The sequence below is a fragment of the Bufo bufo genome, chromosome 8 (assembly GCF_905171765.1).
Source record: "Bufo bufo chromosome 8, aBufBuf1.1, whole genome shotgun sequence".
NCBI classification, from domain to species: Eukaryota; Metazoa; Chordata; class Amphibia; order Anura; family Bufonidae; genus Bufo; species Bufo bufo.
Genome location: NC_053396.1, coordinates 186,039,964 through 186,066,486, shown reverse-complemented (window position 1 = coordinate 186,066,486; position 26,523 = coordinate 186,039,964). Strand labels below are relative to the sequence as shown.

The window sequence follows — 26,523 nt, the reverse complement described above, 5'->3', positions numbered from 1 at the left end:
TTTAGGTAATAGGAAGTTCTTTCTTTTTTGTTTATGTAACCCTTACTATGGGCCTCTTTCACTAGGTTGGTTAGCCGAGTTTTTATATCTGCGAAGGGATCATGGAATATATTTGAATAGTATTCAGTGTCGCTTAGTATTCTTTGGGCCTCGTTTTCGTACTCGGTGTAGTTCTGGATGACTATTGCCCCCCATTTGTCAGTGGGGCGGATGATTATGTCTCGGTTGTTTTTTAGCGTGTTTAAGGCTATTTGTTCTGATTTTGTTAGATTGCCTTTATAGTTGAGAGTAACTGGTTCATTGGTTACCATCTTTAAATCAGCCGAAATTAAATAAAAAAAGGTGAGAATGCAATGGCCTTGACTGTGTGAGGGAAAAAAAGTTTGATTTTGGGCGTACATCTATATGCCTGTAATCCTCGTCTGTTGGGTTCGTGTTTTGTTTCTGTGATATGGGCGCTTCAATTGTGAAGTGTCTTTTTTATTGTCAAGTTCCTCCTAAACTTCTGGATATCGATAAAAAGCTCAAAGGGGTTAACTTTATTATATGGGCAGAAGAAAAATCCTTTTTGAAGTAGGCTGGTGTCGTGCTTGTTAAATTGGTGTGTAGATTGATTGAATATTTTTCTGGTTGCATTTTTCGTCTCTGGAGTTTTTTTCTTTTTTCTGGTAATTTTGTTTTTTCTTTTTTGGACTCCTCCTCTCTTCCTTCTCCATCTAGTTTTCTTTTTGTTGGTGTTGGTCTGAAGCATTTTGTTATTTGTTGGTATTTTTTTGGAATGGCACCTGTGCTCCTTGTTGCCCCTAAAAAAGGAGGGTGGGAGGTTGAGGGAATTGGTTCATCTGCTTTTGTTGGTTTTGTGGCAGGATTTAGAAAGGTTACCAGACCCCTCGTGTTGGGATCTGTATTGTCAATTAATACAAGACTTATAGGGGTCTCATTGGTGGGGTCAGGTGATAGATGAAGAGAAAAGTTAAGTTCGGCCTGCGATGTATTAATATGTGAATTCTGATCCATACTGAAGTCAATGAGATTAGTCTGGTTGACCCAATCCGCGTATATTGCTTCCCGTCGGGCCTTGTATTCATGGTATTTCGGAGTGCCCGAAATTTATCCATGAATTAATCTGTAGAAAGATCTTGTTTTTTAGGGTTGGGCTCCGGGTGTTTGTTGTGGGGAAGTCTGTTTCTGGCGTCTGTGTCGTGGTTGTGTTGGGTTGATTGATTTTTTTGTGATGGGCATTAGTGTTCTGTGGTCTTATTGTTGTGTGTGGGTGGTTGTGTGTATTAGTTTTTTGGTCACCTAGGTCTTTTTTGATAGTGTTATAACTGTTGGGGGATTCAGATGGTAAAATGACTGGTCTTAGGTCCACGTTTTGTGGTGTGGGTGTAGAATGGTGAGTCTTGGTTTGATTGAGGTTTTTCAGTGGATGGTTAGTGGAAGTGCGGTTTCTATTTCTGACTTCATATGTCGGGTTCTTTGTTGTAAACCTAATATTTGCTTTGATGTTTTCTCTATTTTGGTATTGATTCCTGTGATCAGGTGTCGGATATGCTTGTTCAGTCTCAGGCGGCGGGTGGTTGTGTTTTTTGGATATGCGGTAAGGGCCCTTTTCTCTGTCTTTTCTATCTCGTTGTGATTTTTGTGATTTTTTTTGCGATGAGGTCTTGTTCATTTTGGTAGGTTCTATAGGTGAGATTGTGATTAATGTTTGCGAAGTCGCGATGTGAGGTGAAATATCTGAGGGATTGTATGTCTTTCTCTATGGCGTTTGTGTATGAATCAATGAGGGTTTGTCTTTTATTGATCGCCATTCTGATGAGACCTGCCGCACATTGATCTAAATAGTCATTCCATTCAAAAACGAACACTTGGTCATCAGGGAATGTGGGCGCTATAGGGAGCCTTAGGCCCCTTGGCGCTAGGTTCTCTTTCTGATAGATGTTAAGGAACATTATATCAAGATGGTGAAACAGTTCGTTCTTTAAATTCTTCTCCAAAGAGTTGAACAGTTTCAACATAGTCTCTTATTCTTCTATTGTGTAGTCAGCTATATTATTGGTTGTGCATTCATCTGTGTTCTTGAAAGTTTAATTCCTGGAAGTGTAGCGGGATACCAGGTTCTCCTGTTGCTGTAGCCGGTGGGAGAAGTATTCCATCTTTCAGAAAGTAACCACATCACATATAATCTTTTTGCTTACAAATTGTCACCCCAAATCCATAAAATATAGGTGTGTTGGTCTATTACTAACTGTATTTTTTTCTGAATTGCAGTTTTTCTGGTGAAACCTTCCTGTAACAATGGAAATCATTGGAGCTGGGACCATTATTTTGGCTCTTTGTGTCATATATCTCGTTCTTCTTACTAAATGGCCAGGAAACAGTAAGTGGAAGAAGATGCCTCCTGGACCAGCTCCACTGCCTGTTCTAGGTAACATCCTACAGCTGAACATGAAGGAACTGCCTCAGTCATTCATGAAGGTAAGAATAAATTCTACCACATTTCTTGGACTTTGCAAGCATTATTTTTATGCAGTTGCCCATAGAACATTTCCCTCTCAGTTTATACGCACTTCTCTACGTTTGAATGACATCTTAGCCCCGTGTCCCCTGATGATTCGTGGGTCTTTTCGCAATTGATGAAATGCATCGGGACATAGTTTCTCCTCTGGGTGATCCTTTGGAATAGTATACATCAGCCTCTAGGGGATATATAGCCAGGACAACCATCAGTATTAGGTTTTTTTTAGGGCCTGGTTAACAGGGTAAGGTTCCGGACGGGGCCGCCCCTTTCGGGGTGATGACTCCGTATTAGGATGAGGTCCTTAGGGAATTCTAGCCTGATTAGGGCATACTAGGGTCAGTATTATATCCCCTACCCCATCCTTATATCTTACTCTGCGATATGATAGCAAGTATCGTGTAGTATATAAATCTTACAGCCATTTCTGCTCTGGTACCTGCCTCCACCACATCCGCATGATGAGATTCAACTAGACCGGTAAGATCCATCCTTTTTCTTGCCTATTTTGAGATCTACCCTATGGTGGTCTGTTGTTGAAACATGCATTGCAATTGGGACCTTATATAGTGTTTCAGCTTTGGTCCCTTTTGGCTAGTACATTTATTGTCTGGCCTAGGTCTTTGTTTGTTTGTCTTTGTAGGGGCCTTCTTACTTGTACTTGAAATAAAAGTTATGTTTTATTATCTGATACTGCCCCCCCTTTAATAATTCAGTGATTCAATTTGATCATCAAATATTACACTAATCAAGGCATACTCTTCTGTGGTAATCTTTATCTATGTGTATCAAAAGAACATTAGAGCTGTCATAATGTTATCCCAATTCTACACCTACTATAATATTTAGAAAAATCCCTAACAGCAGCAGTAAACTGACAATGAATTACCTGTCTATATACAGTCAGGTCCATAAATATTGGGACATCGACACAATTCTAATATTTTTGGCTCTATACACCACCACAATGGATTGTAAATGAAACGAACAAGACGTGCTTTAACTGCAGACTGTCAGCTTTAATTTGAGGGTATTTACATCAAAATCAGGTGAACGGTGTAGGAATTAACAGTTTGCATATGTGCCTCCCACTTGTTAAGGAACCAAAAGTAATGGGACAGAATAATAATCATAAATCAAACTTTCACTTTTTAATACTTGGTTGCAAATCCTTTGCAGTCATTTACAGCCTGAAGTCTGGAACGCATAGACATCACCAGATGCTGGGTTTCATCCCTGGTGATGCTTTGCCAGGCCTCTACTGCAACTGTCTTCAGTCCCTGCTTGTTCTTGGGGCATTTTCCCTTCAGTTTTGTCTTCGGCAAGTGAAATGCATGCTCAATCAGATTCAGGTCAGGAGATTGACTTGGCCATTGCATAACATTCCACTTCTTTCTCTTAAAAAACTCTTTGATTGCTTTTGAAGTATGCTTTGGGTCATTGTCCATCTGCACTGTGAAGCGCCGTCCAATGAGTTCTGAAGCATTTGGCTGAATATGAGCTGGTAATATTGCCCGAAACACTTTAGAATTCATCCTGCTGCTTTTGTCAGCAGTCACATCATCAATAAATACAAGAGAACCAGTTCCATTGGCAGCCATACATGCCAACGCCATGACACTACCACCACCATGCTTCACTGATTAGGTGGTATGCTTAGGATCATGAGCAGTTCCTTTCTTTCTCCATGCTCTTCTCTTCCCATCACTCTGGTACAAGTTGATCTTGGTCTCATCTGTCCATAGGATGTTGTTCCAGAACTGTGAAGGCTTTTTAAGATGTCGTTTGGCAAACTCTAATCTGGCCTTCCTGTTTTTGAGGCTCACCAATGGTTTACATCTTGTGGTGAACTCTCTGTATTCACTCTGGTGAAGTCTTCTCTTGATTGTTGACTTTGACACACTTACACCTACCTCCTGGAGAGTGTTCATGATCTGGCCAACTGTTGTGAAGGGTGTTTTCCTCACCAGGGAAAGAATTCTTCTGTCATCCACCACAGTTGTTTTCCGTAGTCTTCCGGGTCTTTTGGTGTTGCTGAGCTCACTGTTGCGTTCCTTCTTTTTAAGAATGTTCCAAACAGTTGTTTTGGCAACGCCTAATGTTTTTGCTATCTCTTTGATGGGTTTGCTTTGTTTTTTCAGCCTAATGATGGCTTGCTTCACTGATAGTGATAGCTCTTTGGATCTCATTTTGAGAGCCGACAGCAACAGATTCCAGATGCAAATAGCAGACTAGAAATGACCTCTGGACCTTGTATCTGCTCATTGTAATTGGGATAATGAGGGAATAACACACACCTGGCCATGGAACAGCTGAGAAGCCAATTGTCCCATTACTTTTGGTCCCTTAACAAGTGGGAGGCACATATGCAAACTGTTGTAATTCCTACATGTTTACCTGATTTGGATGTAAATACCCTCAAATTAAAGTTGACAGTCTGCAGTTAAAGCACATCTTATTTGTTTCATTTCACCTCCATTGTGGTGGTGTATAGAGCCAAAAATGTTACAATTGTGTCAATGTCCTAATATTTATGGACCTGGCTGTACGAGGTCTTATTATTTGTTTTGACAGAGGGGCAATATTTTGTATTTAATTTTCAGTGGTATAGTACAACTAAAATGAAAAACTGCCAAAAATTCTACAAATATTTTTTGTATGAATATTGAGCTTTAGCAAATAATAGTTTCTGTTAGAAGTATACTTTTAAGGTCTTTTTTAAATATGTTTACTTTATTTATAAAGGCTGTCGAGTATTGGGAAAACATGTATTGGAACTATTTCTTATCCTGGAAAACCTTTTTAAATGCAAACCAAATTCATCTAACTACATGTTTATTTGCTAACACTTCCATAGCTTGCAAAGGTTTATGGAGATATTTTCACTGTTCACTTTGGGCCAAGAACGGTAGTTGTCCTGAATGGATATGATGCAGTGAGGGAAGCTCTAGTGGACAGAGCAGATGTCTTCAGCAACAGAGCAAAAGTTCCTGCAGCAGAATTTGTCTTTAAGGACTATGGTAAGTAAGCTATCATATTTGCTGTTAAGGCTCAATATAAAGAGACAGAGATATAATGGCCTGGGCTGGAGATAAAAAGTAATTGGCTCCATGTTCAATATATCTCTTTTAGAAGTCATTAACCAAACTGCATGTGTTGATACATGATGTATGATTCTTGTCTTCAGGAGTTCTTCTCAGTAATGGGGAACGTTGGAAGCAACTTCGTCGGTTTTCCCTCACCACAATGAGAAACTTTGGCATGGGTAAGAGGAGTGTAGAAGAGAGGATCTTAGAGGAGTCACGTTGTCTTAGAGATGAACTTAATAAACATACAGGTCAGTATAAAAATAACCAGTTCACAATATGTTTAGTAGACCGACAGCACAGTACTATAGAGGCGATTAGAGTTGACTGGATTGTTACTTTGAAGTTGTCCAGGTTTTAGTAAATAAAGTTTCAGTATTCAAGATGAAGGACTAAACATGGGTCAATGCCTGTACAAAAGCTGACGAGACATCTGCCAGTCAATTCCAAAAGAGGTCCATAAATATTGGGGATCACTGGAAGCGCTACTGAAATAAGGTCCCAACCAGGGTGAAGGCGTGCATACTTTTTTTTTTTTTTTGCATCATATAACAAGGTGCACATGTCTGAGAGGTTTTAACCTAGACTAGCCCTTTCTTCAGGACACTGTCTATACCTGTGGTACCAACAGCACAGCTCATCTTCTTTTATATGAGGAATTCGAAGGTTTTGCAAAATCATAAACGTTTTGAGGTTTAAACCTCAAAACAGCCTGATTATTATATGTGTGGCCAGCTTAATATACAGTACATTTATTGAGAAAATTGTGGAAAGTGGATCCAATTGATGTCAAGGATGTCAGGATTAACCTTCACTCTTGTGTGTGGAGCTCAGGGTAGGCAGTCACCTAGGGTGCTATTTGGAGGGTGTGATTTATAGATACAGTATCTCACAAAAGTGAGTACACCCTCACATTTTTGTAAATAATTTAATACAGTGGGATGCGAAAGTTTAGGCAACCTTGTTAATCGTCATGATTTTCCTGTATAAATCGTTGGTTGTTACGATAAAAAATGTCAGTTAAATATATCATATAGGAGACACACAGTGATATTTGAGAAGTGAAATGAAGTTTATTGGATTTACAGAAAGTGTGCAATAATTGTTTAAACAAAATTAGGCAGGTGCATAAATTTGGGCACCACAAAAAAGAAATCAATATTTAGTAGATCCTCCTTTTGCAGAAGTTACAGCCTCTAAACGCTTCCTGTAGGTTCCAATGAGAGTCTGGATTCTGGTTGAAGGTATTTAGGACCATTCCTCTTTACAAAACATCTTTAGTTCATTCAGGTTTGAGCATGGACAGCTCTCTTTAAGTCACACCACAGATTTTCAATTATATTCAGGTCTGGTGACTGAGATGGCCATTCCAGAACGTTGTACTTGTTCCTCTGCATAAATGCCTTAGTGGATTTTGAGCAGTGTTTAGGGTCGTTGTCTTGTTGAAAGATCCAGCCCGGCGCAGCTTCAGATTTGTCACTGATTCCTGGACATTGGTCTCCAGAATCTGCTGATACTGAGTGGAATCCATGCGTCTCTCAACTTTGACAAGATTCCCAGTCCCTGCACTGGCCACACAGCCCCACAGCATGATGGAACCACCACCATATTTTACTGTAGGTAGCAGGTGTTTTTCTTGGAATGCTGTGTTCTTTTTCCTCCATGCATAACACCCCTTGTTATGGCCAAATAACTAAATTTTAGTTTCATCAGTCCACAGCACCTTATTCCAAAATGAAGCTGGCTTGTCCAAATGTGCTTTAGCCCACCTCAAGCGGCGCTTTTTGTGCTGTGGGCAGAGAAAAGGCTTCCTCTGCATCACTCTCGCATACAGCATCTCCTTGTGTAAAGTGCGCTGAATGGTTGAACGATGCACAGTGACTCCATCTGCAGCAAGATGAGGTTGTAGGTCTTTGGTGCTGGTCTGTGGGTTGACTCTGACTGTTCTCACCATTCGTCGCTTCTGTCTATCCGAGACTTTTCTTGGTCTGCCACTTCGAGCCTTAACTTGAACTGAGCCTGTGGTCTTCCATTTCCTCAATATGTTCCTAACTGTGGAAACAGACAGCTGAAATCTCTGAGATAGCTTTCTGTATCCTTCCCCTAAACCATGATGGTGAACAATCTTTGTCTTCAGGTCATTTGAGAGTTGTTTTGAGACCCCCATGTTGCTACTCTTCAGAGAAAATTAAAAGAGGAGGGAAACTTACAATTGACCCCCTTAACCACCTCAGCCCCCAGTGCTTAAACACCCTGAAAGACCAGGCCACTTTTTACACTTCTGACCTACACTACTTTCACCGTTTATTGCTCGGTCATGCAACTTACCACCCAAATGAATTTTACCTCCTTTTCTTCTCACTAATAGAGCTTTCATTTGGTGGTATTTCATTGCTGCTGACATTTTTACTTTTTTTGTTATTAATCGAAATTTAACGATTTTTTTGCAAAAAAATGACATTTTTCACTTTCAGTTGTAAAATTTTGCAAAAAAAACGAGATCCATATAGAAATTTTGCTCTAAATTTATAGTTCTACATGTCTTTGATAAAAAAAAAATGTTTGGGTAAAAAAAAAATGGTTTGGGTAAAAGTTATAGCGTTTACAAACTATGGTACAAAAATGTGAATTTCCGCTTTTTGAAGCAGCTCTGACTTTCTGAGCACCTGTCATGTTTCCTGAGGTTCTACAATGGCCAGACAGTACAAACACCCCACAAATGACCCCATTTCGGAAAGTACACACCCTAAGGTATTCGCTGATGGGCATAGTGAGTTCATAGAACTTTTTATTTTTTGTCACAAGTTAGCGGAAAATGATGATTTTTTTTTTTTTTTTCTTACAAAGTCTCATATTCCACTAACTTGTGACAAAAAATAAAAACTTCTATGAACTCACTATGCCCATCACGAAATACCTTGGGGTCTCTTCTTTCCAAAATGTGGTCACTTGTGGGGTAGTTATACTGCCCTGGCATTCTAGGGGCCCAAATGTGTGGTAAGGAGTTTGAAATCTAATTCTGTAAAAAATGACCTGTGAAATCCGAAAGGTGCTCTTTGGAATATGGGCCCTTTTGCCCACCTAGGCTGCAAAAAAGTGTCACACATCTGGTATCTCTGTATTCAGGAGAAGTTGAGGAATGTGTTTTGGGGTGTCTTTTTACATATACCCATGCTGGGTGAGATAAATATCTTGGTCAAATGCCAACTTTGTATAAAAAAATGGGAAAAGTTGTCTTTTGCCAAGATATTTCTCTCACCCAGCATGGGTATATGTAAAATGACACCCCAAAACACATTCCCCACCTTCTCCTGAGTACGGCAATACCAGATGTGTGACACTTTTTTGCAGCCTAGGTGGGCAAAGGGGCCCATATTCCAAAGAGCACCTTTCGGATTTCACAGGTCATTTTTTACAGAATTTGATTTCAAACTCCTTACCACACATTTGGGCCCCTAGAATGCCAGGGCAGTATAACTACCCCACAAGTGACCCCATTTTGGAAAGAAGACACCCCAAGGTATTCCGTGAGGGGCATGGCAAGTTCCTAGAATTTTTTATTTTTTGTCACAAGTTAGTGGAAAATTATGATTTTTTTTTTTTTTTTCATACAAAGTCTCATATTCCACTAACTTGTGACAAAAAATAAAAACTTCCATGAACTCACTATGCCCATCAGCGAATACCTTGGGGTCTCTTCTTTCCAAAATGGGGTCACTTGTGGGGTAGTTATACTGCCCTGGCATTCTAGGGGCCCAAATGTGTGGTAAGGAGTTTGAAATCAAATTCTGTAAAAAATGACCTGTGAAATCCGAAAGGTGCTCTTTGGAATATGGGCCCCTTTGCCCACCTAGGCTGCAAAAAAGTGTCACACATCTGGTATCTCCGTACTCAGGAGAAGTTGAGGAATGTGTTTTTGGGTGTCATTTTACATATACCCATGCTGGGTGAGAGAAATATCTTGGCAAAAGACAACTTTTCCCATTTTTTTATACAAAGTTGGCATTTGACCAAGATATTTCTCTCACCCAGCATGGGTATATGTAAAATGACACCCCAAAACACATTCCCCACCTTCTCCTGAGTACGGCGATACCAGATGTGTGACACTTTTTTGCAGCCTAGATGCGCAAAGGTGCCCAAATTCCTTTTAGGAGGGCATTTTTAGACATTTGGATACCAGACTTCTTCTCACGCTTTGGGGCCCCTAGAATGCCAGGGCAGTATAAATACCCCACATGTGACCCCATTTTGGAAAGAAGACACCCCAAGGTATTCAATTAGGGGGCATGGCGAGTTCATAGAAATTTTTTTTTTTTGGCACAAGTTAGCGGAAATTGATATATTTAATTTTTTTCTCACAAAGTCTCCCGTTCCGCTAACTTGGGACAAAAATTTCAATCTTTCATGGACTCAATATGCCCCTCACGGAATACCTGGGGGTGTCTTATTTCCGAAATGGGGTCACATGTGGGGTATTTATACTGCCCTGGCATTCTAGGGGCCCTAAAGCGTGAGAAGAAGTCTGGAATATAAATGTCTAAAAAATTTTACGCATTTGGTTTCCGTGAGGGGTATGGTGAGTTCATGTGAGATTTTATTTTTTGACACAAGTTAGTGGAATATGAGACTTTGTAAGAAAAAAATAAAAAAATTCCGCTAACTTGGGCCAAAAAAATGTCTGAATGGAGCCTTACAGGGGGGTGATCAATGACAGGGGGGTGATCAATGACAGGGGGTGATCAATGACAGGGGGTTGATCAATGACAGGGGGGTGATCAATGACAGGGGGGTGATCAGGGAGTCTATATGGGGTGATAACCACAGTCATTGATCATGCCCCTGTAAGGCTTCATTCAGACATCCGTATGCGTTTTGCGGATACGATCCATCTATCAGTGGATCCGTAAAAATCATGCGGACGTCTGAATGGAGCTTTACAGGGGGGTAATCAATGACAGGGGGGTAATCAATGACAGGGGGGTGATCAGGGAGTCTATATGGGGTGATCACCAAGTCATTGATCACGCCCCTGTAAGGCTTCATTCAGACGTCCGTATGCGTTTTGCGGATCCGATCCATCTATCAGTGCATCCGTAAAAATCATGCGGACATCTGAATGGAGCTTTACAGGGGGTTGATCAATGACAGGGGGGTGATCACCACAGTCATTGATCATGCCCCTGTAAGGCTTCATTCAGACGTCCGGATGCGTTTTGCGGATCGGATCCATCTATCAGTGCATCCGTAAAAATCATGCGGACATCTGAATGGCGCTTTACAGGGGGGTGATCAGGGAGTCTATATGGGGTGATCACCACAGTCATTGATCATGCCCCTGTAAGGCTTCATTCAGACGTCCGGATGCGTTTTGCGGATCCGATCCATGTATCAGTGCATCCGTAAAAATCATGCGGACATCTGAATGGAGCTTTACAGGGGGGTAATCAATGACAGGGGGGTGATCACCACAGTCATTGATCATGCCCCTGTAAGGCTTCATTCAGACGTCCGGATGCGTTTTGCGGATCGGATCCATCTATCAGTGCATCCGTAAAAATCATGCGGACATCTGAATGGAGCTTTACAGGGGGGTGATCAGGGAGTCTATATGGGGTGATCACCACAGTCATTGATCATGCCCCTGTAAGGCTTCATTCAGACGTCCGTATGCGTTTTGCGGATCCGATCCATCTATCAGTGGATCCGTAAAAATCATGCGGACGTCTGAATGGAGCTTTACAGGGGGGTAATCAATGACAGGGGGGTAATCAATGACAGGGGGGTGATCAGGGAGTCTATATGGGGTGATCACCACAGTCATTGATCACGCCCCTGTAAGGGTTCATTCAGACGTCCGGATGCGTTTTGCGGATCCGATCCATCTATCAGTGGATCCGTAAAAATCATGCGGACATCTGAATGGAGCTTTACAGGGGGGTGATCAATGACAGGGGGGTAATCAATGACAGGGGGGTGATCAGGGAGTCTATATGGGGTGATCAGGGGTGATCAGGGTCTAATAAGGGGTTAATAAGTGACGGGGGGGGGGGGTGTAGTGTAGTGTAGTGTTGCTTGGTGCTACTTTATTGAGCTGCCTGTGTCCTCTGGTGGTCGATCCAAACAAAGGGGACCACCAGAGGACCAGGTAGCAGGTATATTAGACGCTGTTATCAAAACAGCGTCTAATATACCTGTTAGGGGTTAAAAAAAACACATCTCCAGCCTGTTAGCGAACGATCGCCGCTGGCAGGCTGGAGATCAACTCTCTTACCTTCCGTTCCTGTGAGCGCGCGCGCCTGTGTGCGCGCGTTCACAGGAAATCTCGGCCATCGCGAGATGACGCGTATATGCGTGACTGTGCGCAGCGCTGCCACCTCCGGAACGCGATCCTGCGTTAGGCGGTCCGGAGGTGGTTAAATACTCTTTCTCATAATTGGATTCACCTGTGTATGTAGGTCAGGGGTCACTGAGCTTACCAAGCCAATTTGAGTTCCAATAATTAGTTCTAAAGGTTTTGGAATCAATAAAATGACAACAGTGCCCAAATTTATGCACCTGCCTAATTTTGTTTAAACAATTATAGCACACTTTCTGTAAATCCAATAAACTTCATTTCACTTCTCAAATATCACTGTGTGTGTCTCCGATATGATATATTTAACTGACATTTTTTATCGTAACAACCAACGATTTATACAGGAAAATCATGACGATTAACATGGTTGCCCAAACTTTCGCATCCCATTGTATATCTTTTCATGGGACAACACTAACGATATGACACTTTGATACAATGTAAAGTAGTCAGTGTACAGCTTGTTTAACAGTGTAAATTTGGAGTGCCCTCAAAATAACTTAACACACAGCCATTAATGTCTAAACCGCTGGCAACAAAAGTGAGTACACCCCTAAGTGAAAATGGCCAAAATGGACAGCTCTTAGGGGGGGGGCCAGGTCTTAATGGGGTTGTCCGGGTTCAGAGCTGAACCTGGACATACCCTTATTTTCACCCAGACAGCACCCCTGATGTTGGCATTGGAACATCTCATGCTCCGATGCACTCCCTTGCCCTGCACTAGATCGCGCAGGGCACAGGCTCTTTTGTTTACAATAACACACTGCTGGGCAGAGGCTTTCTTTAGCTAAAGCCCGCCCATCAGTGCCTTGTTACTGGGCTTCCTGGAAGCCCCATGGAGAGCCCGGTACATCACCGGACCTCTTGTTTATGCCTTTGCCCTGTGCGATTTAGGGCAGGGCAAAGGAGAGCATCGGAGCATATACTTCTCCGATGCTCAAGTCAGGGGGCTGCCTGGGTGAAAATAGAGGTATGTCCGGGTTCAGCTCTGAACCCGGACAACCCCTTTAATGTTGAAAGGAGAGCACTTTGGTTGGAGAAGTGGGTATGCCAGAGCTGATTAATATTCTGTGTTTACTGTCAAGTAACCTTCAGGAGATTGCAGACCAGAACAACAATGATATGCATATTGTGCCCCCACCTAACCAGCCAAACCCCATACGAGCAACACCCCCTGTTTAAAGGTGCATTAAAGGTGCCACATGGCCATTATCAATGAAAAAGGACTATTCAGTGCGGTCTTCAATATTAAATGAAAGGCAGCAGCGGGCTAATTTGCCATGCATTCTTCAGCGCAGCATGGCCTCAACCCGCCCGTGGCATGGCCGCTCCGTGTGGCTGTTATCTAAGGCGGAGTGGCCTGGGTATACCTAATTTATACCGATTTGTGATTAATTAATTCATAACGAATCAAATTTCTTGGCTAACTTTGGCAAAGTTGTCGAATAGAATTTTAAAAGACTTCGGTCATCTCTATCTGTGAGTCTTGCCACATTGAGCTGCTGAACATTGTAAATAATGGAGACAAGATTTCATTCATCCATTTTTTACTTCAATTTCACAGTTGTCTTTCTTTTATTATAAAAAAGAAGAAGTCACCTTGGAGTTTTGTTCATTAAATTTGTCACTACTTTATTTTTTGAAGGCTCTTTTATTGATCCCACTTACTTGTTCACTTTGGCGGTTTCCAATGTGATTTGTTCAATTGTCTTTGGTGAGCGCTTTGAATATAAAGATGAAAAATTCCTTAATCTTTTGACCATGTTGAAAGAAGCCTTCAAGATAAGAAGCTCATCAACTGGACAGGTAATAAACATGGTTATCTGAGATTCAGATGTTTCACTTGCTCAGGACTGGAAGCTACTGTAGATGTGACTAGGGATGAGCATTCTCAAAACTTCGATTCGGCTGCTTCGCCGAATTTCATAAAGAAATTTGCTTTGTAATTAATTACTTCATCACGAATCGCATTACTTTGTGAGTAGTGGGTGCAATTATGGGGAACGGTGATTGCGCCGACCCCATCATTGACCCCCTCAGATGCTGCGTTTATCGCTGATTGTGGCACCTGAGATCTCCATTGAGGGCTGTCTGGGTTAATATTAGAGATGAGTGAATTTTTCAAAAATTCAATGCGCTGGTCCGTCAAATTTTTCTGGAAAAATTTGGTTCGATCCGAATATATTAGCGGCAAATTACGTAAAAAAACTGCTATTTCCTGGCTGCTGAGAATCTTTATCGTGGTGTAGAACTATGTATCTTGCAGTAACATGCATAGGGAGTCTGCTGTGGTAGTGAAATAATACTGTGAGTCCATATGACATGCAGATGACAGGCGTCGCTCTTAGAATCACTGCACACTTCACTTATTTGGGCAGTCATAAGGCCAAAACTGACCAAATAAGTCACATTTGAACTCAGCCTTACAGGTCAATGTTAGAGCCAAGACGAAGCGCACTCCTTTTACACCATCATCAGCTGATTCCACATAGATGTCTACAGAACCTGTTCTATTAAACGCTTATACAAGTAGAGCCCCCTAACAGAGTGAAGAGGGTATCAGCAGTAAGTTTGTGTTGACGTCACTGATTATTTTGCTCTTCCTCTGATCCGTCAGAACAATAACCCCCAAAAAATGGATCCTGTCTGTTGAGCATCTGCCTTCACTCAGTCAGCATTTGGTCAGTAATCCATCAGTATTGCTAATGCCCAAAAAAACAGGAGTTTATATAATACAGAGATGACACGTGAATGGAATAGTTGCATATCTTCTGTGTTTTGTACCCACTCCTGCTTTTGGCTACCAAATCACAAGCCAATTCTTAGTTTTTTCTCCCCCGTTCAATAAAAAAAATGTTTATTTAACAAACAGGATATTAACACACATAAAATACAACACAGAAGGGGCACAACCACAAGATTTAAAAGACAAACTGGAAAAACAAGAATGGATTGATGACCAGTGTCGGGGTGACCATGATGGTAATGCATACAGATTAAGAAATTTATGGTGTTATAGCTGATAACTGGAGGACAGTCCACAAGCCGACTCCAGCTCTGGGTTGCTGATAAGTGGATTCTAAAGTGTCTGAAGAAATGCGAGTAAAGACATTGGGATAAACTGTCCACTTCCTCCAACGTGACCTCGTCCTTTGATTTATGAATATCATTCCACAAAGTCTTGAAGTCCTCTGCGTGGATGGCATAAGAAATGTCCATGCAAGGTTCGATGTGCACAGAAAAAACAAGCTCTGTGGCAGACACTGATCCAGACACGTCATACCCGGTCCACATCACTGTCACGAATACAGGGGAGGGGAGAGACACAGAACTAGGCCTCAAGGCTAGGGAGAGGAAAATGGTTACCTCCTAGGAAGCCCCTAAACCTGGACCTGACCCCTGATGGTGGGAAAATACATACACCGGAACCTAGACCCTAGGAGCCCTGAAATGCCCTAGGTAGTGGCAGGGAATGAGACTACTGGTTCCTTCAGGTGAATAAACCAGCTTCTCCCTGAGGCCTAGTAACAACAAGCACAGGGAACAACCCAATACAAAGAGCAGTATAACTTATCTTATAGAAAATGGATGAGCAGGAACACAGGTAAGGTCCACACAGCAAACTCTTCCAAATCCAAGCAGAGAATATCAACCGCATGGTATGAAGTGTGCGACCAAACTAAGTAGGGAATGCAGTAATGACCAGGGGCTGCACCTGACAAGAGGTGTGGTAATTACCAAACCACAACACTGAGAAACAAGAGACTGTCAGTTAACCTCACGTGCATTCAGTCTCTCCGATCTTCTAACCTCTGTCACAGAAGGTACTGTGACATATCCAAAGAAGGTCCTGAGAACTGATCACCCAAACAATAGTCAAAGTTTCTTTGGAACCACGTCCCTACAATAGCCGTGATCGCCTCAGAGCCATTATACAGGAAGAGCGGGAGGCAAGTAAATGTCTTTGGTAACACCTCCAATAGATCGTCCTCTGTGTATGTCCCGCAGAACCAACTTGTCCACACAATCCAGTCCTCTGTGCTTGCCTTGGTGAGTGGAGGCTTTGATGAAATCTGTCTGAGCACAGCCAGTGGATCTCTGTCCTTTCATTTAAGTCCAGGTAAACAGGAAAATTTGGCTTTTAGATTCAGCTCTGAGCCCACTTCAATGGCAAGACTCTTTTGCTTCTCGGCAGCTATGTGGGCAGAGAGGTGCTTGGAATACTCTTTCAGTCTGGTGTATGAGTAAATATACATCGGTGTCACGCTGTACAAAATCCACATTGTTTTTGAAGGAGCAAAGCAGCCTATGCCAGATCAAGAGTTTCCTCCAAGGGGGTGCACTGCGGGATTTTTCTTTTAGACAAGCTTCGCAATGCAGACTGTCGACTTGCAGAGGTCAAGCTTCTGGGAGGATACCTCGAGTTGTGAAAATGACTGCTCCTTCGTGCCGATGACCTACTTCTGGCGGTTAACACCCCATCACTTGGTGTTTGCATATCCTTGAGATAAATTATGTTTCCGTTCACAGACTGTAAACAGAGATATTGAGAGAAAAACGTATTAAACTCTGCCGCCATCTTTCTAGGCGCCACGTCTCCAGTCCCCTGACCAGCCAGATTTACCTGCATCTATTCCAGGACATGAAGCTGTGGAATGACATCGTTCATCCCGTAGTCCTGGCGACTGACAAATAACGTGGCCTCCTCAAAGGGCCTGAGCAAATGGCAGGTGTCACGCATGAGCTGCCACTAGCTAACATAGAAGTTATACAGGGGAGTACTCCTGTCCTCTTGGATCATCAATAAATTGTTTATGACCTTTCTCTGTTCGTATAGTCGGTCCAACATATGGAGGGTGGAATTCCAACAGGTGCAAAGTTTCCTGGCAATTTTTTAAGATGTCTTGCAGATGGGTGGAAGACTTCAGGGATCGCTTGATAACCAAATTGAACACGTGTGCCATGCGCCCTTGACACAGCGCCGACACCATATTCTTCCCGTTGTCGATCACCATGGTTACGATTTTCAGTTGTCACGGAGAAAGCCAGGATTTGATTTCTTGATGAAGGACACGGAGCAGTTCCTCTCCTGTGTGACTCTGTTCGCCCAGTCAAACCATGTGCAGAACAGTGTGAGAGTGATGAGTGGGGTCACACATGGCTTGCATACACTACATGCCTCCTACATACATCTTGGATCTCTACATGAAAATAATATATTTGGTGTAAATCGCGAGAGGGGCATATTTGGAGACATTGACTTCACAAGAGATAGAGAGCAGCGGAGTTTAAAATTTCAACACTGCGTAATTCAGCCCATACAGCAAAAGGAGGTGTACAGTCACCCATCAATTTTTCCAAAAAAAGCCTGTTTCACATAACACATTTCACCACTACGTAATTTTGCCCATACCGCAAAAAGAGCTGTACAATCACCCATAAATAAAAATAAAAAAAACTGTGTTGCATAAAGAATTTTACCACTAAGTCATTCCATACCGCAAAAGGAGGTGTACATTCACCCATACATTTTCCGAAAAAAAGCCAGTGTCACATAAAATATGTCACTGCAAAAAGGGCTTTACCACATATAACTGCACCGCTGAACAGCAAGTAGGCCCTTAATTGAGAGGGGTCGCACATGGCTTGGATACACTACATGCCTCCAACATACTTCTTGGATCTCTACATTAAAATAATGTATTTGCTGTAAATCGTGAGCGGGACATTGCTGGAGACATTGACTTCACAAGAGATACAGAGCAGCGGAGTTCAGCCACCTCTATTTGCCTCCCGCTGTTTACTGCTCCTGAATTTAAAATTGGGGCAAACAGCTTCAGCTTCCTCTGATGCCTACGGAGTCCTTTTGTTATGGCTTTGCACAGGGAGCAAGATTGTTACGCACAATTCTGATGGAACTCCTGATCTTAAGAAACTGGACTTGGACTCCAAAGCAGAGGCTCTCCTGTCATGTCTTGTGTGCTGTGGAGATCGAATGCAGATGGAGCAGATAAAAACACAACTCAACTCAACTCAACTTAGTGAAGCTGCTCGATTTAATTGTGAATAGATGGTAAAGGCAAAGTCTGCTGGTGTGTTGTCATCAGCGTCTTCATTATGTATACTGCAGGACCCACGATGACGTAATTCGGTCCATCCCGCAAAAGGAGGTGTACAATCACCCATCAATTTTCCCTAAAAAAACATGGTTGAAAAAAAATAATTCACCAATAAAAGGATAATGGAATTCGGTTCATACAGAAGAAAGTCTACTATAACCCATAAATTTTCCCCAAAAAAGCTTGTTTCACATAAAAAATGTCACCACTACGTAATTCGGTCCATCCTGCAAAAGGAGGTGTACAATCACCCATCAATTTTCACGAAGAAAACATGGTTGAAATAAAAAAGTTCACCAAGGAAAGGATAATGGTATTCGGTTCATACAGAAGAATGTCTATCACCCATAAATTTTACCCAAAAAAGCCTGTTTCCCATAATTTTTTTTACCACTACGTAATTCAGTCCATCCCGCGAAAAGGGCTTCACCACATATAACTGCACCGCTTAACGGCAATTAGGCCCTAATTTTTTTCTACTTTTACACAACATAAAAGGCTTTTGAACAGATTAGTGCAACGCTGGATGGCAAATAAATTTTAATTTCGCCACTAATACACAGCAAACTGGCCTTTAGAGTATATCACTGCACCTCACAAGGGCAATTAGGCCCTAATTTTTTTCCACTTTTACACAAAAGGCTTTTCAACAGATTAGTGCAACGCTGGAATGCGAATATATTTTAATTTCGCCACTAATACACGGAAAACTGGGCTTTAGTGTATATCACTGCACCGCTGAGCGGCAAAGATATTTTTCCTTTTTCCACTAATATACGCAAAAAAGGCTTTAAAACAGATAACTGCACCACTGAACGGCAAAGATATTTTTCCTTTTTCCACTAATATTTGCAAAAAAGGGCTTTAAAACAGATAACTGCTCCGCTGAGCGGCAAATATATTTTTTCTTTTTCCACTAATACACGGAAAAAAGGGCTTTAGAACAGATAACTGCACAGCTGAGCAGCAAATATATTTTACTTTTGCCACTAATACACAGCAAAAAGGGCTGTAATTTTCACACTTCACCACACAACGGCTAATAAGCCCTTTTTTCCCACTAATACAAGCCAAAAATGCTTTAGAACATATAACTGCACCGCACAAGGGCAAATAAAACGTAGAAATATTTCCTTGTAATAAACCCTGTTAATGCCTGTATCAAACAGCACTTGCACCCTAATAAGAACGGTTAGCTGGAATTACATTGGTGCTGTATAATGGCAACTTGGGTGCTCAGTCAGTGCAGCAAGGTGTAATCGTATTGTTCCTTTTACCCAGGCTGTCGACTCCCCTACTGAACCCTGTTCAACATAAATGCTGTGAAATGATTCCTCCCTATCCTTTCCCTACACCTTGATTAATCTTTCCCTGCACTCGTAAATAGTTTTTTTTTTTCACCACAATCAAGTCTTTTCTACCACTGTCCCTAGCGCCTGCAGACACTGGTGAATGGCAGAATCTAAGATGGTTGCCGCTATTTATAGGGCTGTGACATCACAGGGCTGGCTGGCTGCTGATTGGCTGCATGCATGTCAGTATGGGTGATCCCGCCTTCCCAGAGTTCCTTACCCTATGTCCTCACACGTGCAGCAGCCATTTTAGGAAAAAAATGTGATTCGTTACCACGAAGCGTGAGGAAATTCGCATTCGGTGCGAATTGAATTTTTCCTGATATTCGGATCGAATTCCACTTCGTCAGCTTCTATTCGCTCATCTCTAGTTAATATGTTAAAAAAATATATAAAAATACTCACCTCCTTCGATTCACTCAACTCAATCTGTGACTGCTAGGCCACAGTTTACAGAACTCAGCTAGAGACAAAGCATAGTGTCTTGAGCACGCTCGTCTGCATGTAAGGAACACAGAGTGTCATCAAAGATAGCCATATAGCAGTGACACAAGAGCTTAATAGCGGTCATGCTCTTTATACTTCAGAGGGTCTACATTGACAATGGATTCCCCTCGTCGAAATATAGGGTGACGACTCCTGTTTCAAAGAAAGAAAGTAAAAAGGTGAAAATGGTACTGGTGTAGGTAGCACCTTGTCCCAAACAGAGATTTCAGCCAAGGACAAACTGTGTTTTCTTTTTGTAAATGACAATGTTTAATTGTTTAATTACTTTTAAATGGGGTATGGTGGGGTCCTCAGGTCAAGTGCCCCATTTGTCAATAGTAATTTATGTTTTTGCGCAGTGATACTTTAGTAATATTGGCAAAATTATTTGCCCATTAAAATATCCCTATTTTTCCCATTTTAGCTGCTCAACTCTTTTCCAAAACTTTTCCTCCATATCCCTGGACCACAGCAGAAAGTTTTGAAGAATATCTCATCCATAAAAGAATTTGTGATGGACAAAGTGAAGGAACATCAGGAGACATTGGACCTGAACTGCCCCAGAGATTTCATAGATTGTTTTCTCATAAAGATGGAAGAGGCATGTAAGATGTATATTTAATGTCTATATGTGTCAGGTGACTAAGGGTTCTTTACGGGGGTTGTAGAGGGTTAGAACAAAATCCCAAAAGAGCACCTTACATGTCCATAAGTTGTGTATTGTATTGTAGCTCAGCTTTATTCACTTCAATAAAATTGACATAGTCTGTAGTCAGATGTGACACAGTTTTTTTTCAAGTACTGTAGGTAGCCATGCATTTCTAATCCTGCAAATCATTTATATGCCATTTGTACCCAGTTAATTGTCATGGAGAAATTATATTGCATTAGGCTTTTGGGATAGACAGGTTCACCATAATACTTGAAGATCTTACCATAGGCTCATACTATTACACAATAATGTACCCCAATGATCCAGCAAAAGACAACCCCATCTGCTGTTTGGGGGCAAAGTTTACAATGTAGTTAAATGTAGATGTGGCCATGTTCTACATAGGTAGAGGGGAGCCCTCAGTATCATCATTTCTACTAAAAACTTGAGTCCAACCAGGCCAGCCATTGCAGCATGTCCACATTAAATTGGAAATAAACACTGTAAAAAATTAAGTAATGTTATCTCATGTTCATTTCTAGGAAAAGGAAATCCCTAACACAGAGTTCCACTTCCAGAACTTATTTGTTACTGTGATAAACCTTTTCTTTGCTGGGACAGAAACAACAAGCAATACTTTAAGGATCGGTCTGAGGATATTGCTCAAGTATCCTGAAGTTCTAGGTAGATATTATAGTTGAGGTAACTTATTTTAGAAATGTATTATTAAAGTAATATGTTGGGTAAGTTTCCAGCTGAAATCCGATTGAGCATTTTTATGGAATCTTCTATGTATTTATAAAAAACATGAGAAAAAGTACCTGCCTGAGTATAAACTATTGGTCTGTCTGTGTATTTATTGGGTTTGTTCTAAGGTTGCCTAAGAGGCCAATCTATGCCCTCATTTATTTATTTTTAACGGGGAAATCGCCAGTAGCCTGATATACCCCAGCAGTTACACACTGTTTATTTTATTTTTGAAGGGTTTATCCGATTTCTTAAACAACCCCCCATGTGCCGGGCCCCTCACAGGTAATATACTTACCCCGCTCCCCGCTCACGGCGCCGCTCCTGGTCCCCGCACCGCGGCTGCTGCTTCTCCCTGCACACGGATGAAAACATTCTATGTCGGGGGAGAGCAGCCAATGGCAGGTGGGGATGGGGACGAGCATCCCTAGCATCCCTAGCATTGGCACATTGGTACATCCCAGACACCCGATGTACCTATGTGCCAAATTTGGTGTCCAATGGTTCAGGCATTTGGATGTCTATAGAGGACCAATGGACAGATAGACAGACAATCGTATTAATTTTTATTATACAGATAAGACAAAAAGTTTACAGAAAACTATATATTGACTATCCAAAAATTACAATTGCAAGTTTTTGTAGCACAGAAGACCATACAGTGGCGATAAGGAAAATAATTATGTACACTTTAGCTTTGCTAACTATGAATTGCCAATATAATAATATATTTCATGCAGTACCTTTTACCTCCTTAGGACATTTTTTATCACATATCTAGATGTACTAGAAAGGAATTTGTGGTGTGACATCCACTGCTCCCCCCTGGGGAAGGGGAGCAATTGGGTTAATATCAGGGATGATGGTTAGAATATCAGAAAAATTAACGGTGTTCTAGAAACCAATATATTCTTGTTATTATTATTATATGTTATCTCTTAGTATTAGTATGCAAACTGTAAGGAGAATGCCCAAATGGCAAGTGTCCAAAAAATGGCTTATAAACCTCTTGTTTTGGCAATGACCCAGACCTCCTGACAATCTCTCTCTGGTTGATAGATCTCCCTGCAGTAAATTTTCTACTTATTTCTATTTTCTTGATCTCTACTATCTCGGTAACACTTTTATCCTCAATAAACATACCTAAAACTTTGTTCTCTGTGAGAGGTATTAGAATTCTGTATCAGATGGTGGAGAATGCCGTTATGTCCAGAAATTAAGTGGTAGTTTAGAAATAACCCAGTTTCTGGATACCCCTACATCTGACAAAGTCATTCATCTCCTTCTTTCCCTTGAAAATGAAACACTAGTATTTCTATTTATTATTTTCCGCCCAACATTTTTAGGTAAGTAGAACAGGTAAGCACCATAGACTTCTATACATATAATTTTACACTACCCATCTTTAGTGGTCAAGATGTCGTACTACACTTTAATTCAGTTAAGTAGATTTGGATTTCCCTCTGCTTAACCTAATTAAAAAATATTTAAAGTTAATTTACTTAATTAAACAAATCATAGTAGAGATATTGTATTATATCATGGGACAAGTTCCTGTTCTTGGTTTAAGCACTGCGATTTAGGAAATGTATGACAACCACCTTAATTCTCCTTAGCTAAAGTCCAAAAAGAAATTGATCTCATCATTGGCCCAAACCGTTGTCCATCTGTGGAGGACCGCAGTAAAATGCCCTATACGGAAGCTGTTATTCATGAGATACAGAGATTTGGAGACATCTTGCCACTGGGTGTTCCACACGCAACAGCTGAAACCACCATCTTCAGAGGATACACAATCCCCAAGGTTGGAATAAATGAGCATTAAAGGGTTTGTCTAGCAGGATTACATATGGGGCAAAATGTGTTAAAATAAATTTACTGTTCTTGTAGATCCACCATCACTGCCATTCCGACACTTACTAGGTTCCTGCTGGTCTCCACTTCTTGGTCCCAAGTCAACACACAGGAAATGGCAGAAGATCCTTGCTCAGGCAATCACTGGCCATAGCAGTAACCAGCCTCATCCAGTAATTGGCTAAGATGGCATCTTCAGAGATTTCCTGCATGTCATGATAGGACCAGGAAGTAGAGACTAGTAGGAACCAAGTAAGCATTGGAACAATAGCAGCAGCAGGAGATCTGTGAAGCGAGTAATGTTTTTTTTAACCCAATCTTTTCCATGCATTAATTATGTTATGTAACTGGACATTCTTTTAATTGTATGACACTGCTCAACATAACAGACTCGAGATCAAGGTATTAAAACACACAGGATCATATCTGAAAACACTAAACTTGGTCTCTAACAAGACACAATGGGGAAGGGGGAGCAGCTGATGAGTGAAAAGGGATACGTTGGAAAGTTTATACAACATGTTTTTGTGGAGTACCACTGCCTTTATCAGGAATTATTGGATTGTATTAACTTCTATTTTATAGTTGTTTAGTGTCTTTTAACAAACTTAATTTTGATTTGTACAGAGCAGCGCCCCATAGTATCCCTTTTTACTCATTAGCTGCTGTTTTAATACCGGTCACCAGGAGGTATGTACAGGAGGGATGGAGCAGCCACCTGTAACCTTGATCGCGGTGATTACGCTACATCCCAGTGTTGTGCCTGGATCGTACAACCTTTACCAGCTTTACCAGTCTATCTGTGCTGATGTTGTCCTTAGGTTTCTGCAATAGGGGAGCACCCCCACTTGTTTGTAAAGACTTAAACTCTGATTGTTTCTAGGAGAAAATACTTGTGGAGAGAGGAAAGGAAACTCTGTATGGCATCTAGCAGACCACATACTGTAGAGTTCTATCCACATAATTTAAGCTTGTACCATACATAATATGATCATGTGCATGAGCCCTCAGGTCTCACATTATTCAATGATGAGTTGGTATGGTACCTTTAACATCTTCCCATTTTTTTATGTCCTCCATATGATTCTAGGGCACCACAGTGTTTCTTCTCTTGACTTCAGCACTGAAGGATCCAAAATACTTTCAAAACCCAGAGAAATTTGATCCCAGTCGCTTTTTGGATAAAAATGGAGGGTTTCAAAAGAATGAAGCTTTCATACCTTTTTCCACAGGTACTGATAAGTAAGAAAAAGTAGGGACCAATACTTTTGATGAAGCTGAGAAAACTGATGGTGAAGACTAGGTTAAATATGTATATTGTAAGTTTAGACATAAATATTATGGGATATTGAAATATTTTGGACAGTTGAGTTAACTTTTCACCAGGAATCTGCAAAACCACATCTGGAAAGCAAGATATTAGAAGCTGAGAATGGGAAGTGGTGGGTCAGATTTTTTGTGTCAGGGTCTGTTGGATCTGGTACAGTATCAAGGCCATGGTTTAAGTACACATGCATTGCTCAAACCTTTAGGGTGGTCTGATCTGAGGCTCTCTATAGTAATTGTGAAATGATTCTAAGCTGTTTTGTACTTGGTGCAGAATATTTCCTTCTTCTGATGCTATGATATATAATCTACTAAAAACTGTAATACTTTTTTCTGCTTTCTCTACAGGAAAGAGAATCTGCCTTGGAGAAGGAATGGCAAAAATGGAGTTGTTTCTGTTCCTTACCTATATACTGCAGAATTTCAATTTGAAATCTGATGTAGATCCATCTTATATTGACCTCTCCCCACTACCGAATACCAATGGGGGAATCCATCAACCTTATAAAATACAGTTGGTTCCTCGGAGTCTGATTCAACTATACCCTAAATCCTTCCAACTGTAAATGGAGCATTGGTCTTGTCACAGTGCAGTTCACTGTGACAGTTTTGGCCGTGTAGGCTGGTTGCATGTGCTCTTGCGTACTGGCTGCAGGCCGAAACCTGTGTATGCTGGTTGCTTGGAGCTGCATGCGGGCTGCAGTGTTTTGTGTGAACAATGCCTGTGAATGTGTGTACTCCCTGTGTCTGTATCTCTGTGCAGTTCCTGTCTCTGGTGCCATGTAGGCTGGCTGCAGGCTTCCTCGCGTACTGGCTGCAGGCTGACTCCTGTGTATGCTGTTTGCTTGGGCCTGCGTGCTGCCTGCGGCCTTATGAGTGAACAGGGTCTGAATATGGATGCTTTTCTGTTTGTCACTGTGACATGGGTTGTTTGTGCTCTGGCGTACTGGCTGTGGTGGACTCCGTGTATGCTGATTGCCAGGGGCAACATCCTGTACTGCAGCCTGTGTGTTTTGTGGTTCTGTACTCCTGTTCTGATGGGGGTTAACGTCCCCTGGTCCGTTCCTAGGTGTGGCTTATCAGGTGTCCTCATTTAGCAGCTATATCTACCTATGAGCTGTGGGTCTTGTGGTCAGTCTATCTTCTGTCCAGTGCCTTACTGGGTGTAGCCACTTGCTGCTGACCCAGGGGGGGTTTCCTATCTGCCCTTGTTTGTGGTGTCACCTGGTAATGCATACTGTCACGTGCCAGAGGCCCAAGGCAGACCTCCGGGATGTCATCGAACAGGACACAGGAAAAACAGACCAAGGACCCACAGAGAACTTTATTACAAGTGTAATAAAAGCACATAGGTAGGCAATAGTGGTGGCACTACCACAGAACCAAGTGCTCTGGCAGACCAGAGGCAAAACCCAGAGAGCCAGTAAGCCCCGTTCTTCACAGAGCCCCTGGTGGTGGGGATGAACTGGGCCGAGGGCTCACTGGTCACACCTCTAGGAAGGTCCCAGTATACTTGGCCTCTACCTGCAGAGAACCACGCAGGTGCCAGCACCAGCGGAACAGACAGCAACAAAACTGGAACCCAAACAAACACAGCACATAGAACAGACAACAAGACAAGCGGGAACAGCACAGAAGCAGGTGGACCCCAAGCAGGATGGAAGCATAGCGGTCTCAGGCAGAGCTGCACACAGACTAGAGATTTCCCCTCCGGGGAAGCCAGGGACCCTCTCACGAAGTCAGGACAAACACGGGATAGGAACAGAAGCAGAATGAACTACAGGGAGACAAGAACAGACAGGGATCAGAAGCAGTAGGCACTGCCAGGCAGGACAAAAGACAGGATACAATCAGAAGCAGTTAGCACTGCCAGGCTATCAGATGCAGTAGAGCACTGCTAGGCTTAATAAGGAAAAGACAAAGATAACATAAACATCATACAGGACAGGTACAGATCAGACAAGGACATAACCTCAAACACCATCACAGAACAGGTACCAACAACATCAGACAAAGCAAAAA

General features: G+C 41.8%; 1 protein-coding gene across 1 annotated transcript in view; it reads left to right on the top strand.

Moving 5' to 3' along the window:
• LOC120978128 (cytochrome P450 2B4-like) overlaps window positions 1-25,067 on the top strand; it is a 54,450-nt gene extending 29,383 nt beyond the window's left edge. The window contains exons 2-10 of the mRNA XM_040406356.1: window positions 2,275-2,481; window positions 5,379-5,541; window positions 5,709-5,858; window positions 13,611-13,771; window positions 20,347-20,523; window positions 21,117-21,258; window positions 22,938-23,125; window positions 24,266-24,407; window positions 24,850-25,067. Of these exons, the coding sequence (XP_040262290.1) occupies window positions 2,302-2,481; window positions 5,379-5,541; window positions 5,709-5,858; window positions 13,611-13,771; window positions 20,347-20,523; window positions 21,117-21,258; window positions 22,938-23,125; window positions 24,266-24,407; window positions 24,850-25,067 (1,521 nt within the window). The 5' untranslated portion in view covers window positions 2,275-2,301. The remainder of the gene's footprint in view (window positions 1-2,274; window positions 2,482-5,378; window positions 5,542-5,708; window positions 5,859-13,610; window positions 13,772-20,346; window positions 20,524-21,116; window positions 21,259-22,937; window positions 23,126-24,265; window positions 24,408-24,849) is intronic.
• The last annotated feature ends 1,456 nt before the right edge of the window (window positions 25,068-26,523 follow it).